General features: G+C 37.5%; 3 protein-coding genes across 4 annotated transcripts; 1 reads left to right on the forward strand and 2 right to left on the reverse strand.

Moving 5' to 3' along the window:
* Nucleotides 1–2,985: 2,985 nt before the first annotated feature.
* Nucleotides 2,986–4,811, reverse strand: LOC116297195 (serine/threonine-protein kinase mos). Its single transcript, XM_031705374.2, has one exon. The coding sequence runs from the start codon at nt 4,400–4,402 to the stop codon at nt 3,362–3,364; it is 1,041 nt and encodes a 346-aa protein (XP_031561234.1). The 5' UTR covers nt 4,403–4,811; the 3' UTR covers nt 2,986–3,361.
* A 3,677-nt stretch (nt 4,812–8,488) lies between these two features.
* On the forward strand, nt 8,489–17,430 carry LOC116297190 (uncharacterized). 2 transcript variants are annotated; one of them, XM_031705369.2, is made up of 6 exons: nt 8,489–8,539; nt 10,208–10,267; nt 11,496–11,657; nt 16,688–16,780; nt 16,854–17,022; nt 17,118–17,430. In XM_031705369.2, the coding sequence occupies exons 2-6, from the start codon at nt 10,240–10,242 to the stop codon at nt 17,140–17,142; spliced, it is 477 nt and encodes a 158-aa protein (XP_031561229.1). In that variant the 5' UTR covers nt 8,489–8,539; nt 10,208–10,239; the 3' UTR covers nt 17,143–17,430. The 2 variants fall into 2 exon arrangements, with proteins under 2 accessions (XP_031561229.1, XP_031561228.2); XM_031705368.2 differs by lacking the exons at nt 8,489–8,539; nt 10,208–10,267; nt 11,496–11,657 and adding an exon at nt 16,326–16,616.
* On the reverse strand, nt 11,681–15,442 carry LOC116297189 (uncharacterized). The gene is made up of 2 exons (XM_031705367.2): nt 14,190–15,442; nt 11,681–13,811 (listed from the first exon to the last, which is right to left on the reverse strand). Exons 1-2 carry the CDS (start codon nt 15,222–15,224, stop codon nt 12,816–12,818), a joined length of 2,031 nt encoding a protein of 676 aa, XP_031561227.2. The 5' UTR covers nt 15,225–15,442; the 3' UTR covers nt 11,681–12,815.
* Nucleotides 17,431–17,812: the final 382 nt, after the last annotated feature.

Genomic DNA, 17,812 nt, shown 5'->3' on the forward strand with positions numbered 1-17,812 from the left:
TTTAATACTCTGAATTATTTTACGCAATATATGTGACTTTTGCACAAAACGAGGTGTCTTAACATCAGTATTTAATGAGCTAGGGCTGGGCTCAGGGAGTTGCCTGAATGGAACTATTAAATTAACGTTTTTGTTGACAAAGCTGGCTGTTATTGGTTCTGGCAAACTAAGGGTCATCATAAGAAGATTATATTTTAAATTTTAATCTAGATAAGAGAAATAAATGGTATAGCATCGGTTAAATGATATTATCTGAATTCAATGAAACCTGGCGAGACAAGTGCAACTACAGATCACTCACACATACATCTTTTCTTTTTCCTTGCATTTTCTTGATAAGTGATTACTTCAATGAATCCATCAGTTTCCATTTGAATAGTGCTTGCGTCGCTGATGAAACCCAAGCCTTATAGTTTTAATTTGATTGCTTAATGGTTGCGCATGTACCAATAAAGTTAAAAGTCCCTAAGGTCTTTCCAGTGAAGACATCAGCCTTGCAGCTGTGAGCCACTCACCCTAGTGAAAAAAAACACATCGAATTCTTCTGAACGACTCAGAGATGATTATTGACTAAAACAAAAACAGGAGAAATCTAGTTCCCGTCTAGATTAAATAGTAAGAGTAAGAGGGTCTGAATGAATTTGATAAAACGTTGAGGGGAGGGTTGACTGAGGTGCAAACTGATTCATGCGTAGAGATCTAGATCTAGATTAAAAAAACAAACTCAAGAAAAAACTTCAAATAGCTCCTTTTCTTGTATTTCTTTTAATGATCTTATTATTTTTAATACAATCAGGTAATTTTTCTTCAATTCTTTCTCTTTCGTTGTCACAGGAGAATCAGGAAACGTCATTAGTGTTGTTGGCCTAAATAGCCCCAAAAAGATTCGCCCAAGAGGCTCATGCATCTTTCTTCGTTTAATGTAAAATATCAACCATGAATCTCTTACAGCAACAACTGCAGCAGGGCAATCACCATCATGGCCAATCGTACGTCAAGAAATTTAAGTTTCAATTATGGGTTTTTGATTCAGAAACTAAGATCTAATGTTTTATCAGTGCCCTGAAATTAAAATACCCAGAAGGCCTTTGTTTCTAATTTTGGATCTCTCAATTTTGGCTTGATCAAAAAGAAAGTAGACAAAGCAGCAGTTGGTCTCCAGTTGCATTCTATATTCAATATGATTTCATTAGGCACGAGTCTGAAATGCATTGGAGAAAACTTCACACCTTCGCTGGGTAACTTTTGTTCCATTTGGAGCCGCGTTTTTGCACCATTAATGGTTACTTAGCAACTGACTTGGAGCGAAACAGCAGTCACAGGGTCGAATCAGCTCTCTAAATCGTTTATGTCCTTCTAGTTAAGGTCATTAAATATGTCCTGGGAAATTAGTGAATATTGAGAAACCGTTGCATAAGGGGAAACACACTTTGTATATAGAAAGGTGATAACAATCATGTAGAGATATTATTGATGCGAGACGATACAATACAACATGTCTTTAGGCTATGATTCTAGCTATTCATTCATAGTTATTCATTCTCTACAACTAAATGTACCATCTATGCCAAGTATGAGAAAAACTGAGAAAAAGAAGGAAAAATAGACACATCTAGACACCAATTAGGCCGTAAATTAAGCTCGCTCCGTTCAACGACTTGTTCTTTTTCAAAGGTTTTACGGTAAAAGGTAATATATTTTCGTTCGGCTGACATTTTCTTTTGGTCATTGAAAGGTTGCCGGCTGTGCTGTCACTCCAAACCTCGACATTTTCAGTAGATGGCATCTGTTAAATTCGTGTATTTTAATTTTAGTTATCGCCATATTATATTTAGTTTTTATGGCGCCCAGCTGAAGCCACGTTTTATGAATTTGTAATTGGTAGTTCCAACAGTCACGATTTAATTTTTGCTAGTACGCTAGCCGTCCTTCCCCTGAAAAAGTCATTCTTATCTAAGAACTGTCTCGAACTCTCGGCTCTGAACTGCACCAATCCGGGACTCGAGGAATTCATTTGAAGCTAGTCTTGTAACCACTGGAGCCAGTCCACAAGAGTCCACAACACCATCTGTCATTTTCTCAATAAATTCGTTAACCGATTTGCTTGAATAAACCCGAACTGGTGGTTCTAGATAAATACAAGCATTAATCAAAAATGGCAAAGAATTATACCTTGTGCATATGAAACAAACTATGCATTTTTAGCTGTAAAGATTTGGAAGCCAAAAACAAGACACCCCGAAATTCGAATTTTCCTTAAAAGTCAGTTTTAGTCGTTGCAAAAGATAAGGATTAGCCACGGCACGCGCTGTCCATAAACTTAAATGAACCTATTGTATCATCAGCCAATGAAAAAACAGCTCAAAAGTGAAGATCAATGCTCTCCCCCCTGCTGCAGGTGATAGCACAATACCGGGGCACTCATGCTTTACCGAGGCCCATCCAGCGGTTGCTAGCTAGCTAACGCTTTATTGACTAGTAGTATCGACAGCTGTTGTATTATAATATCAGCGTTTGTCTTTATGTAAATGTGTCGAGGCCTTTGTTCCAAAAGGCTAGTCTACATTCTGCAATTGAAAAAAGATTAATGCTTAAAAGTACAAAATCAAAAATATTGAAGCGTCCAAAATCGAGCAAAATCCGGTTATAGCCAATTCTTTTGATTTTCCTGGATTTTAAGGAATAAATGGAGAAGTGTAAGCGTTTCACTTTCGCAACGCTAACAGGAACAAAAACCGTAGAATGGTTTAGCTCTGCTTGGGGTGTTGTAACAATACATGCCCCATATTCCCAAAATAGAAAGAACGCGCTAAATTATCTTGTTTCCAATACCCTTGTCAAGATTGACTTTCACAACGCTTGAAAACACGTCTGCTCGATAGTGCAAACTCCTTTTTTGTAGTTTTTTTAATTTGCTAAGTGTAAACATTGATTCTTTTGCCATAGAGTTCGAAATTACCGGAAACAGAGGTTGCGCTACTTCGGTTTCGTGTGTCAGCCAGATCAAAGCTGAAGTTTATTCATCCAAAAACTATGACACTACCTATTAAAAATATCGTGCATTCGAGATGATTTGCTATCAAGTCAAAAAGGCTGCAATGTCACTACAGAACGACTACAAAATAATCTAAACAATCGTCTAGCTTTCTCTTCTTTATTATTTATGTATGAAATTACAAAATAAACCACATTTAAATTGGAAACCTAGTTACATTATACGTTAATTGTTAATCACTTGATCAGTTTGAAATGAAAATTTCTATATTAAAAGTCTTGATTTGCATGAAAGAACAAGTTAATATGCGAACAAGCACAAGGGTAATTCATTCATAGTTGGCTGTTCTATATCTTTCTTCTCGCATTAAAAACTGCAGCTGTAAGTGTCTGGCTGGTTCGAGTCGTATTCCTCTGACTGCGAACCGCATAGTTCAATTCTGTTCAGTTTTGGCTGTTGTCCTTCGCTGGATATAAAGGCTACATCCTTAGAGCACATTTCGATATCATAAGTTCTAAAAACATTTTTTACTTTAACGACTATCTCGGAAGCCAAAGGCCTTTGCTTTGGATCAGCCTCCCAACATTGTTGAATCAGATTTACATATTCTTCATCACAAGTATTTATTTCTCCTGATAGCTTTGGTCGCAGTTGGTAAGCCACTACACCAAAAATGATAACGTGCTGGTTTTGATTCCCGTAAGGGAGTTCTCTTGTAAGCATTTGCCACAAACATATACCGTAAGAATAAATGTCTGCCTTAGTGGTTGGGCATTCACCTCTAAGTAACTCAGGAGCTCTGTAAGCATATGTGCCCGTCAGGTTGGATTTGGTCGGACTGGCAGGTTTATCGTTAACTTCTACAGCTTGGCAGCAACCGAAATCAGCTAGTTTACAGTGATCTTCGCATGATACCATAACATTACTTGGTTTGAGGTCTAAGTGTACAATCCCTTTTTCGTGAGCATAATCCAGTGCATGTGCTATGTCCAGGGCGAATTTCGTGCGGCGTGGAGCTGTAAGTGACTCAAACGAGTCGTTTATAACGTTCTGTAAATTTCTGTCCCCAGCATATTCCATAATTATACAGTTCGTGTCACATATAACTAGCAGAGCAAAAGTTCTTACAATATTAGGATGTGCAAACTTGAGGACAGAAGTTTCTGCCTCAAAACTTTCCCGAGCTGCGCGTTCGTTTTTGAGTCCTTTGTGTAGTTTCTTGAGCGCCAGCCGCTCTCCGCGAAAGACCGTCTCGTATACACTCCCAAATCCACCACTTCCAAGAAGCTTACCAATTTTGAGCTCAGATGTTTCAAAGTTTCCACTGGCAATGAGGTCGTGAACCATTTCCCTTCGACTGTGAGAGGAGTTTTCGCAAAACAAACTTCCAAGTCTTTGGAGAACCATTTCCCTTGATGAGCTCAGATAGTTGAAAGCTTTAAAAAGCTCTGTGACAAGACAGCGAAGAGAGTGAGCAGTATTGAAGGCAGTGTTTCCGAGTGCTGCAGATTTGTGGTCCCTTAAGATCAAAGACCTCAACTGGACACTATCTGAGACGGGAATGAGCCTTTTGAGTTGGTGTACTTTCTCCTAGCTCTTTGTTCACAATGTGCACGAGCGAAAACAAATGCTTTTCTAGCTTCTGCGAACAAGCCACGCGCAAACCCCTTCTTCAGGTGTGAACTCTATAGGGCAAATCCCGAATTAATGAGGTGGGTAGCCAATCAGAGCCTCTGATGCAACCGAGCATGACCAATCACATCGCTTATGATCGAAAACCTATTTCATTCATTTTGGACACGCAATATACCTGTTTGAACACCAAGTTGCAAATCGCCCAAACTTGTCTTGCGATTTAACGGAAGTTGTTCGTTTTCGCCTGAAATATTATACTTTTAAATACATCAACCGAAACAAACACTCGTTATCCATTTATTCGGCAACAGCGCCGGCTTTAGCTGAAGTTCCACGCGCTCTTGTTGCATGCTTGAGTTGGTTTTATTTGCACATGGTGACAATGCGCGTTCAGTGGAGCTTGAAATAGGTCGCGCTATTTGCATACATTCGAGATTAGTGAACCGTAAATATGCCCTGTTCACGATAACCTGTCATGTGTATATGCGTGAATCGTCACGACAGTACACGGATTTACAACAAGATGCCTATATATCTGTATATCGATAAGGTAGCCCTTCTCTTGATGGAAAAAATAATCAGTACATGTTTTACAAATCTACTGCGTGCGATGAAAAGATGGAGTGTTTTTTTCCTGGTTCACAAAAATGCTGGGAAACATCTATTGTACCATTTTTTCCTTGTTCTCGTGGCAACCATTTTTCCCGAACAAAATGCTCTTCTCTGATTGGCCCGACAAGCCAATAATCAAATGTCTATATTTATGGAGTTGTTGAAGCTGTCAATCACAGCTGTCATGCTCAACACATGGTTATTTACACTAGATTGTCCTCAGTAGAAAGATATGATACCGGCACACGACGTGTTGTATATGCTCTGTCAATACCAAGATAGCCAGCTGAAGAAAACCTTGCAAGTGCACACGCGTTGGATGGACGGAGGTGCTAAATTCTCAAGTCGAATGTGTTTAGGGAATGGTTTCTTTGAAAACATTAAGTCACTATTATGATCATGATTTTTTTTTTCCTCTTGCATCCTCAAAGGCGTATTTGTATCAGGCATGAAGCCCATGTATGTACAGAGGGGGAGAGGGGTGAGAAAATACCTTCGATCCCCTGCAGAAGATGAGATAACATTTGCATTCTGATTACAGATCGTATGACAGCTGAACAACAAGTTTCGAATCTTGTAATCAAAATGCTAATCCAACTTAATCATCCGTTCATCCTTTTGATGTCTTTTTATTCTTATTGTTCTTTTTTCACTTTTTACTTTTTAATGTTCTAACTTATTCATTGGTAATTCAGTATGATTACTTTTGAAGACTGAATTTCCTTAATTAGCAAAACGACTTTCCGTCGATATGGGTTTTTTAATGTCTTTCGCCCTTCGCCTCTTGCAAACAAGCGCTTTGAGAATTTCAAAACGTAGCGGCCACTTTGGACCCCACCCCCCCCCCCCCTCCACCCCATATCCGCCACTGTTAAAGCTGAAGGCAAATTAAATGACTGTCGCCCAAAAAAAAAGGTGGTATAACGTACTTCCTCGGCTGATGACAATTCTCAATTAGCCTGCACTGAAATATAGCAATGAAAAAGTCAAAACAGAACTAGATTAGATGAAACTAAAAGATTGCAACTGCTGTTAAACGCTGCTACCTCATCTAAATAATTGGCAATATAGAAGCAATGAATGAATGAGTAGTCCATAAGCGAATATTTATTGGATTATGACACACGACAGATGCCGTACGTCTCTAGTAAACTGCCTCACGACCCATCCCTTCAGCGATGTTTTGTTTTGCGTTGAGGTCGATAAAAAGAGAAGGAAAATGACTTATCAGTCGAGATGAAACTGATTCTAATCTTTTTTTTAGCCTCAGCTGGTTCTCGTTACCAATAAAGGGTAATTGATTAGCTGACTAGCCCTCAGTACTATGTGGATTTTTTCTCTCAATCAAGTCTGATTGACGTTATCCCAAGGTTTGACGATCAGTGCCTCGTATTTTAAATAAAACGGCTGGCAACTGTTGATGACATGTAATTAATTGAAGTAGAGTTTTGAACAAAGGATTTCTTTCCAATAGTTCGACACGACGGGGGACTTCCGAAGGGGGGTGGGGTGGGGAGTGAGGTTTTGCTTTAAAAAACTGACGAATATCGTTTTCAAACAACCTCTGTTCCACCCTCAAGGTGAAATGAGTGGGAGTTGCAATGCATTGATTCATTGAATGTCCATAAAGTTTGCCTTGGCGAGGAGCTTATCAAAATTCGTAACGCTTTATTCCTACTGAATCCATTCAACAAAATGCTTCTTCATGATATAACCCTAATAACAAAAGTGTCTTGTTCTCTGGGATCAGCATTGGTTACCAGAGCAACCCAGGAAACTGCCATTGACTGACTTCCAGTATCCGAGGAGAATATCATAATTAGTTGCAATACACAATGGCCCCGCAAACAAAGCCGGCCATACAATAACCACAAAGCTTGCTTTCTGTTTATCTGTGATAGTTAGCACTTAGGTCTTTTGGTGTCCTAAACTGCTGACAGACTTTTGGAAACTGATGTTCAATTTTTTTTATTTTTTTTTTGTTTTACTTAGTGAGCTTTCTTTTCCTTGGGAGATCACGGAAGATGTAGTCCCACCCACTGCCTAGTACTCGTCCACTTTGGCTAACATGATTGCTTGTCAGCGTGTTCGTGCATGTGGTTCTAAGGGTCGAGTTACTAGATTGATCCCAGTGAACACCACATGTGAGTTTTTTTTATGTTTAATTTTGCGGTATATAGTAATCTTTTCCCTCGCTCTTTTAGTTTTTCTTCGATTTTCCCGGTTTTCCTCTCATCTTGAGAAGGGCACAAAAGAACCCTATGGGAACAGATGTGAACAAGGATTTTCCATAGCAATGAGCATTCTTACTAACTGACCATGCGAATAACAATCCGTCTTACCGTAGGCTAAAAGTCTGTACAACACAAAAGCAACGCAAAGATCAAAACTTGTAGTTTGGATTTGCGACTCAGATTCGTCTGATAGCTCGCAGGCTGTCAGTTTTACATTTCATTCGTAGAAATAAAAATGAAACCTATTCAATTGAGAATGTGTTGTTATTCATTAGAAGTGATTTCTACGATATTCCTCCTTGCGCACAGTTTTTTATCGCAATAATCAAGATGTGGTGTGTTACTCATAGCGGTTAAAATATATAGCCGAGGGCTTTTCAATATTGCGAATACTTCTCGCATATGTCACGAAATAACAGCGAGTTACTGACGTGTTTTCGATACACCAGTCTATACCAGATATATAGTTAAACCTGATTCCACAGTAACCACGCCCTTGTGTAGATGATATATTCATATTCTTTAGGTCTTTAGGGGAGGGAAAGGGGTACACTATGGAAGTTGACAGTTAAAACTTCGCTTTTTTGTCACGGTTGTCAGTTAAATTTTAGTATGTTATCAGTTTTTGTCATTTGTCAGTTAAATCTCCTGGCGATAATTTATTAGTTGTCAGTGAACCCCGGCATACAGACCCTCTTTTAAAATTTCTAAATTATTAGCTGACTGAAACTCTTTTTACTCGCCACATGCTGCTTCAATCCATACCCTGCGCAGCCAATTAAATCAAAGGTAACCCAATTCTAGAATTTATAATATTTTGCAAACAACAAACGAAGAAATAAGACAATTACAATTACATGTCATTTTTAATGGTTAATTTGCACAAAATGTAGATCTTATTTATATCATTAACTTTTTTTATCCTTATCAATTTGGTTGAACGTCAATACGCCGATCCCGGGTGTCCCGCGGGCACGAGATACTAAAGTAGTGCCCAGTCTTTCACGTTGACGAAGGATTTGAAAAAATGGCAGACAACAACAAGGGGAAGACTCCAAGAAAGGTAAACCTTACTCTACCTAATCGACTGTTGAGATAGATATTGTAATGCATTGTTTTTTTTGAATTATTCTATACTTATTCTTATTTTTAGGTTCTGAAGAGTATTGTGTTTGAAAATATTATGAAATGCACGCCATCTAGATTGATCTGCAAAATGCTTTCCTTAGCTTATAAATAAGCTTATATCCCATGCCATTGATATATATCAACAAAAATTGTGATTATTTACCAAGCCGCGAGATTTCAAATGGCATGGAATATACTCATCATAATCACTGAGCCTGAGGGGAATAATTGTAGTATGATATTTTTAGACTTGAATATCGGGGGGAGGGGGGGAGGGGAGGAGGGGGGAATCAGAATGAGAGAACGTATTGGTATTAACTTTTACTTTGGCAAATTTGGAAAACCTCTCAAAAAATAACTGTTTTGGGTGCATGTGCTTTATGTGAGCATGCAGCACAGATGCACATTTTCAGTTTTGTCGTTCCTGTAAACTGTATGTCAAAAAAGAAGTAAGAAACTCGCTTGCTGTGCTTTGTGGAGTCATAAAGCAGTTGGGGATTGACAGAACACTCAAGGAGTGGTTCGTGTTGTATGCATTAGATGCTTTTCCTATCACTTTTCAAGTGTTCTGCCAACCCCAACCCATTTAGAACTGCACACAGCAAGCGCGCACGTTTTGTGTTTCTTCAATAATCATGGCTTGAGCAGTGATTAACTTCTCAGAACCACTAGTCACTCCACCAATCAAAGTACATGAAACTCTATATTTGAGTCTAAAATTATACTCAATACGTCGGTCTTTTATCCCCTCTCACTAATAAGAGACCAACATGAATAACGTCTGCAGAGGAAGCTATACAGCTATAACAGCTGATGTGCTAGAGTTCCTAGTCTACCTTTTCATCATGCAAGCACAGTAAAAAAGACTTGACTTTGTATTCAATCCTTGAGTGATTTAATTGGACTGAGTAGAGTGCAATTATTTAGTATGGAATTACAAACGCAGTCATTAAACAAATTGCAGTGTTTATACCATTCATTATATTTCAGACAAAATTGCTCTAAATGCAATTCAATTACAACCATAAGATAAATAAAATAAATGTATTTACTCAACCAAGTATCAAAATGTCAGTTGCATTTGTCAAAGTGAATGATTTTGACTAATGCCAGCCATTAGCTGTGCTTTTTTTTCATGCTTCTTATTTATGTTGCTGTCAGTGTGATATGAAATAGATATATGTCTGACGTTACATTTGTGATCACACTTAAATTATGTAGTTTATTTTTACTACCATTACCGTTAAAGTGCGGGTTCAAAGTGCGACCTGCAAAGTTTGATGTTTGCCGACTAGCATACACTTCAACAAACTTCTAACTTTAGAGATTTTAGAAGATGATAGTATTACTAATTCAGTCATAAATCTCCCTGGAGATATTGTTTTTTATTGCAGATCTTTTATTGAAAAATGCTCAAATGTTGGTCCGTGAACGAGACATCAATCTTTGCCGGTTGCACTCAACAATACTAACATTAAATATTAAAAATGCAGGTGTCTATACCAAGTGTGACCACCCATAATGTAGTATAAGGGAAGCACACGTGGTGCTGCCCTAATGCCTCACCTCTCACCAACATTTTGTGTTAATTTTATTTTTCTAGATGATATGTTGAGTTGATGATGATGGAGGACAATGGCATCAAGTAGGGAAAGATGTGCATGTAAGTTAGAAGTTTATGTAAAATGTATCTTTTAAAAAGGCAGAACATTGTTCAGACATTTATAACTGAGTATCTGAATACGTAATGAAATAAAAGGCTTTTTTACAAGATAAAAATTCGACTGCACTGCGCCTATGTGTTACAACATTGGCATCACATGGACGATTTGAAATGCACTTGTGGTTAACATAACTTACGCTAATAAGGCGTTTAAAAAATCCCACCTACCTTGATCTACTGAAAAGAGTAGTATATACATCGTTAACATGGACATTTATACTATGATAGAGGCTTGTACATCACTTGCCATCCACAGTGAGCCCAAAAAAAAGCCAAGATCAAGACCAGGGCACTAGTTGACATGATGTTGTGGGTCGTCAATGATTGTGCATGAGAATGACTTCCTTTAAGGCCCTAAGTCTTTATCTAAACTTAGGTACAACTTTATCTCTGATAAAGTCATCCTCTTTATATCAAATAATACTAATGATGATCAATGAGAACTTATATAAAATTCTCATCCCCATTAGTAAGTATTTTTTATGTAAAGAATATTAATGAATTAGAATTTATCACGGTATAAAGATCCATGCATGTGACATATTATTATTATGGTCCCTCCATTTATTTATTTATGTATTACGTGGTTGATACAAGACATCTATAATGACTTATGCATTATCTATGAGTTTAGTGAAAGAAACTTAAAACCATCACAATCTAGCTTTTGTGGAGGTTGGTTAGCATACTAAAAGACCCTGGTTGGCATTGAAATCTCTTACCAAGATCTCTGATTTCCATACCATCCATAGCCACTCCTGAATCTACTGAAACAGAATGCATAGAAAACTCTTGCCTTCTGATGTGGAACACTATGTCATGAGAATGTTATAAATGTTTTGGTTGAGCAAGCAAGAGTTTTATATCATTCTGTTCCAGTGCAAAAGTATTAAATAAAAAAAATAGAACAAAATATATACATTATGTTATTTGGAAGTATATCTATAGGTTTATGCATGGCCAGACTAGAACTTGAAGGGGGTAAAAACTGACTCACGTACCAGAATTGCCTTATTATTGAGATATAATTGTACTGTTAATAGTTCAAACAGAACAAATCAAAAAACAAGTTATTCGTTGCCGAGTTCTTTCTTTTCATTCTAACTTTGTTTTTCAAACAATATTGGCACAACAATATTAATTATATTATATTTGTTATTCCATGTAGTCTTTAAGGATCGAGTACTAAGGGCTTTATATCAAGATGATGAAGAAAGCTCAGATGAAGAAATAGAAAAACAAACTCTTGAAAATTTAAACAAGCCTATAAGGGCAGCAAAGAGAAAAGATTTAGAACACCCAGTGCAGGATATTAAAACTGAGGAAAGTGGTGAGTTCATAAGCTTTGAACGATTACTACTAAATACATTTATTATATTCTGGTTCCTGGGTTTGATTTCACTTGTTATAACTAAATGTCCAACCAAGAGGTGTATATAGACTCGGGAATGATCCTACCTTCCACTATGTTGTAGTGTTTAGGTATGTTATCAATTCATGTGAACAGTACATTCACTAAATTTTTTAATGTTTTCCTTGCGACGTGCAAATCGAGACAACAATTGTGACATGGAAATTGGGCAATACACTTCTGTCAATCAAAGAAATAGTTAGAGTAGATTCCTCTGTACCATTTCATGGTCCCCATGTTTCTTCCTAAAGACACATGCAACTTGAAATCTCTGATTTTTCTCTTAGTGCCTTAAAAATATCATGGTAGAATTATCCCTATGCTACATTCCATAATTTGTACTTTATATTTTTTTATATTCGCTTCAGCTTTCTCTTTTGATTAAAAAAACTCCTAAACAATGTATAGCCCACATTATTGCAGGCATTCCTGGTTGGGGATGGGGATGGGGAAGATTGAGGCAGAAGAGAGAAAAACCCATTGTATTTTTGACCAAATGGTGGTCTGATTGGCACAGAGTGGTTAGTTATCTCATCTGATGCTCAATGAACAAAGCCCAGAAGTTGTTTCTTGTTTGTCAAATATTCTGGGCTGCTGAATGATAACTGGTTGCACATCAGTCTGCAAGCAATATTTATTTAAAGCAAGCAACACAGTAAATGTTTTGAAGTTATAAATATATGTAGCTCACATGTTACATTTAACATAATTTTATGTTTTAATTTACAAGAATAAATATTGAATATATATTTCTAATGCAAAGAATTCTTTCAACTTTTTTTTAGCCAATGCTGTGATAATAATAAATAGAGTATTGTCAGGAGATTATATAGTTGCCCATTATCTCTCTTCTGAGATTAGAGTTACAATGGCTGTGCTTTATGATTCCAATGGAAAATAATGAACTTTTTAAACCAGTTTTGTGATAAATATTATAGTCCCCACTTTTGCCCATAACAAGATTTCATACTCCTTGGCTCACTCTCTCTCTCTTTTATCTGGGATGTCTTTTCCTTCTGTCCAATTAAATTTCAGGGTTTTAGGATAGAGTTTATTAAGCCACATTGTTAATGAAAGTTATTTTGGATTCCACTGGAAGCACCCTTTATGACTCATCTCAGTCCATTTCCTTGATATAGTGATGTGGTTAGCTTTTTCACACCCCATGCCATCTTTCTCACGCTGACTGCAGCATACCCATCTACCTGCCAGGATAGTTCCACCCATGTAATATGCTCCATGAACTTTACATCCTGCTGAGCTTTCATTTTCAAACTGTGCCCCACATCGTGTACAGGTCTCATATCTTTTTCTCTTCTCCTTTTCTGCCAGTGCAATAAGAGCATCTTCTAACAAATTCTGCAATCTGTAAACCTCTTTTGAGACATCTGTGCGTATTTTCTTAGGCTGAGCAGCTGACCACTTCATCAAATTCCTTGCAGCTTCTGCAAGTCGGTTGATCTTGGGAACACCTTTATCCATTTCCCCAAAATCACTGATTGAACTCATATTGAAGACAACAGTCTTGTCAACCAGTTCTTGGATCCAGTCTTTGAGCTGAAGATTAGGCTCGACATTGATGAAAATTATTGGCATCTGCTTCTGTTTGGCATACATCAACTCCAGATTGCAGTTGACTGATTTCTGATACTTCTCTGTCAGGAAAGAGATCATTAGAGTTGAGTTCTCCACAGCCGTTGCCATAGCTTCATTGATGTTTCCCTGCATTCCTCCCCAAATATCCATCCATGTCTTGAATGTCTTCATGTCCATCTCCATGTAAACATTCCTCACAAAATCCTGGATATCCCACTGATATGACAACATGATGTCAAACTTCTGCTCGATTGGTATCCCATGTTTGTCAAACAGCGGTTTTGGTGGGTTGAAGCTCATTCTTGTGACCTCATATTTGATATAGTTGAATGGCAGGTTTTCTGTATCTTGTGTTACAAGTTTCTCAGGGGGAGGGGGTGTAGATCTTTGTTCTTCCTGATTCCTTGGCTTTGGTGGCCACTCATCCAGCTTTCCCTTTACCTCTTCTATTTTCTTCGTCAGTGCTGCAATATCTGCCTGCATTGTTGAGAGGCAATTGTAAGAAAATGTATTGTTTCAAAGATAGAAATACAGCATTTGTGTATTTTTCAAATGACATGACAGCTTACATGCAATTATTTATGATACCATGATCGTATACTACTTGATATAGCTTCAAGACAGCTATCAGAAACTCATGTCTTATATTTATAACACCAAGCAGTAGAACAACTTACTAGTGCAGTGTGTGGAGGGGGCTAGCAGAGATGGAATAGAAGGATGATGGAGTGAAGGATCAATGAATATGAGAAAAGGGTGCATTAATTGGTGTGAATATATGGCTTCAAGGATTTATTGCTCGATAGGAATGGAGGACTATTTGTACTCCACTATGACACAATAGACAATACATACCTTTTCCCTCTCCTCTTCCGACAGTTCCCCTTCATATGCTGTCAGTACTGCGAAGATGAAGTCATTCATAGGTGTGCTGTCAGGAACATTCTTGTGTGGTGTATAAGCTTGATTGGAGTCAGTTAATTCATAGTACAGTTTACCAGCTATACCAAGAGATAGCCAACCAGATGGCCAAAACTTCTCTCCCTTGACCGGGATTATTTGTTTTTCATGCTTCCTTGCACATTCATATTCCTCTCGACACTTTGAGGAATCCTGATACCCAGATGTCAGGATTGGTATAAAAACCTTACATCCCTTGATCAACTCAATATTTGACCCTTTAGGATCCCCCATTTTGATTGGTACTTGATTAAGTGTGTTTGCTGCCGCTCCCATATTAGAAACACCATGGCCAGACTTTACCATCTTAGCAACCTCAACGCCTTCTTCCAAATAAACGATACACACATAAGAACCCTGTGTCTTTTCTGTCTTCAAGCCAGATCCTTCGACCGTATCGAGTGTTGGCATGGAAACCGTACTTCGTTCGACTCCTGTCAGCTTCTCTGTGAGTGCTACCAGTAGCTGATCGTTACTTTCTTGCGAGTTTTGAACGTGGTGTATTGGCTTTCCCCATGCCAGGGAAATTGCTCCTACTGAACCAGAAGGCGAGTAATTTGGTTGAGCTAAAAGTGAAACAACCGGTTTCTTCTTGTCTTTTGCGTAATTTGCTAATTCTACACAGTAATGAGAACGCTGGTAGTTAAACGTAGCGATTATCACGAAAACGTCACACCACTGAACGCTCTGTTCACGCAGCCCCAAAGCAAACGGACTTCCTTCAGATATGAGAAAGACATTGTAGCCATTATCTCGAATAATGCTTCCAGCTTCTTGTGCCTTCTGGTAATTCTTTGAATGAAACGAAATTAGAACGTTTGCCTTTCCTTTCTTTTTGCCAGAAGTTTTGTCAGGGTGTTTGAATGCTTGTGCTGCCTTCACTGTTGAGATGGTTGCCTTAGATTTCTTCTTGCTTGATCCAGAACCCATAGCTCATGTAGTAACGTAAAGTCATTAGACTGAATCTCTTGTCTTCAGTTTAGAACAGTGTCGTACAGATGGCAATAAAGTGGGTTTTTTTCGTGCCTTCTTCACTTGAGCTTACTTAAAACTGATGATTCAAAATGCAATAATTTACTGCTTTGAAAAGCCTTTGACGTTTGTTCGAACAAGTCATCCAGCAAGAACCTTGAAACCACTATGCATAAATAACTAGATGATCATATATCATAAACAAAGGCCTATTTCACACCGTGATACTTCTGAAAACCATGGAAACGATATGACAAATCTGACGGTCCGTTGATTTTCTTGTTATATGTATTTATTTCACTTAGATAATTAAATATTCTTTGACTCATTTAACATTCCTTATGGCGTTGCAGAAGAGTTAAGTAAATATTATGCAATGTATACACGTATTAGTTCAAAAAACGTTGTCGGTCGGAAATCTGCAAAAGAGTAGCACGCTGCAAATTGTATTATAGTAGACATATCATTGTTTTGTTTTGGGAATAAAACAATGCAATAGAAGAAGCAGTGAGTTCAGGTCTGATACTTGGATTCGCTCAATCAATCAATCACATTCGCATCAAAATATTAGTACAAAATTTTAAAAAACTGTTAAAATTATTAATCATGTGGTGTTTGTTTCATTTCTGACTAATTGTTTCTTTATAACTCTGGGTTCTCTCATAAAGATCTCAAACATTCAACTCTTGCTGTTTGCAGTTTCTTTCGTATCTTTTTCTCGTCCGTTACAAACGGAAGTAGAATGAAAAGTGACAGTGAAAATGAACCCAAGCATATGGATAAAATTTATTTTTGGCATACCTTTACTTTTGTTGCAGTTTGTTGCTGCTTTTGCTTCAGTTCAGTTTAAATTGTATCAGGAAGGTGCGCTTGCAAGCAATATCAACTATGCGGAAGCTAATTCAGTTTTACAAGCAGCTTTCCGTTCTTTCAGCTTTTGTTTCCGTCGGGCTTAAACCTGCATGTACCGCTATAATCTGTCAGATATCAGTCTTTGCAACAATGCCGTGACGTCAGTCTTTGAGGGCTTCAGCTCTGTTCAGTTTTAGTTAATATCCACTAAGTCCTGGGGAAATGGTATCAAGGGAAGATGTAGCCTGAGCTCAGCCAAATTAATTTTTCTTGAAAGAAATTTCGAGAGGATGACGTTATCTTATACTAATAGTAAAAAACTACCGCGCATGTTTGGAAATGGTATATTACCTTTCAACTCTGGAGTTTGGTCTTCAATGAAGAATTTTAGGCAAAGAAATCCGCAATCTTTTATCTTTTTTTCCCTGTTGTCATCACGAAACCATATTCAAATTGAAAAAGATGGGAAATTTTTTTTCATTCATTCATTCATTTTAGGTATTTTTTAGTTATTTATTTTATTTTTTATTTATTTAGTTACATATTTATTTGTTTATTTACTTATGTAGAATGGCCGGTACCTCTTCCAAAGCTGAAGAAGGTGTACACTGTTACTGTAAAACCAGAGGATCTCCAACAGACAGTCAATAGCAAAACTCAAGGTGAATAGATATCTATTAATTATTGTACTCCGAATAATGTCTTACTGAGTTAATTATCGTTCTTGCTATCTAGGTAGGGTTACGACCACTTCTACGGCGACCCCATCACGTTCGGGTGAAGTGTCACACCAACAAACAGAAGGTTTAGATTCGTCTACAAAGACAGAGGAAAAGCTAAATAAAAACAAGAAGCGAAAATTAAAGAAAAAACGCCGACAAAAAGAAAAAGAACAAATAAAAAGGTTATTTTATTTTATCAGTTTAATTAAATTTCTAGTTTAACCTTATTTCAAGTTTCCAAGCTAACTATTTTTCTTTTTCTTCTTTCGCCCCTAAGCCAAGAATTTACGTACCGATTGTAATATTGAAGAACATTATTCAAGAGGAAGAAAAGGATTTGGTGGATGCGGTACAGTCTGGAGGCCCACGCAATTATAACTTTAAACACCGTATAGAATAACATTATATCGTTCACTTGAGAAGAAATCAAATAAGATTATTTTTCTTCGGCTACCGCCGTATTTAGCGGGATAAAGCAAAGGGAAAACAAAAAAAGATTTCTGGAATCTGGGTAGATGAATGACGAGTGCAATGAAAAGCCGTACAAATAAATATGATAAATAAATAGATAAATAAATAAATAAACCAAAGAGGTTTTACATTTGACGTCACGTTCAGGTAAAGAATTGGTATTCAAAGTTGCCATAAACTAAGGCCCTGGCTAGACGAGGAAACATGTTTCCAGAACCATGTTAACTGCGCGCATGTTTCCCCAATGTTTCCAAGTTTAGCCACATGCGAAACATAATGTTTGCTGCGTGCAACGAATTTTGCTTTCAAGACGCAAAAATGTTTCTGCTGTGCGGCAGAAGCATTTCACACTTACAAGACGCATGAAAACATGTTTCCCGATGTTTCCTGGTTTAGCCGCGAAAGTCAACATTATAAAATTTCGTTACTTAACAGCCTCGCTCTATCTTGTGAAAACAAGATGGCGGACGAGGAGATGTAAAGGTAATTAACAATAAAGTG

This window comes from Actinia tenebrosa, unplaced genomic scaffold, assembly GCF_029948245.1.
Source record: "Actinia tenebrosa isolate PJP-AT-01 unplaced genomic scaffold, QUT_ActTen_1.0 PGA_scaffold10__47_contigs__length_13832649, whole genome shotgun sequence".
In the NCBI taxonomy this organism is placed as follows: Eukaryota; Metazoa; Cnidaria; class Anthozoa; order Actiniaria; family Actiniidae; genus Actinia; species Actinia tenebrosa.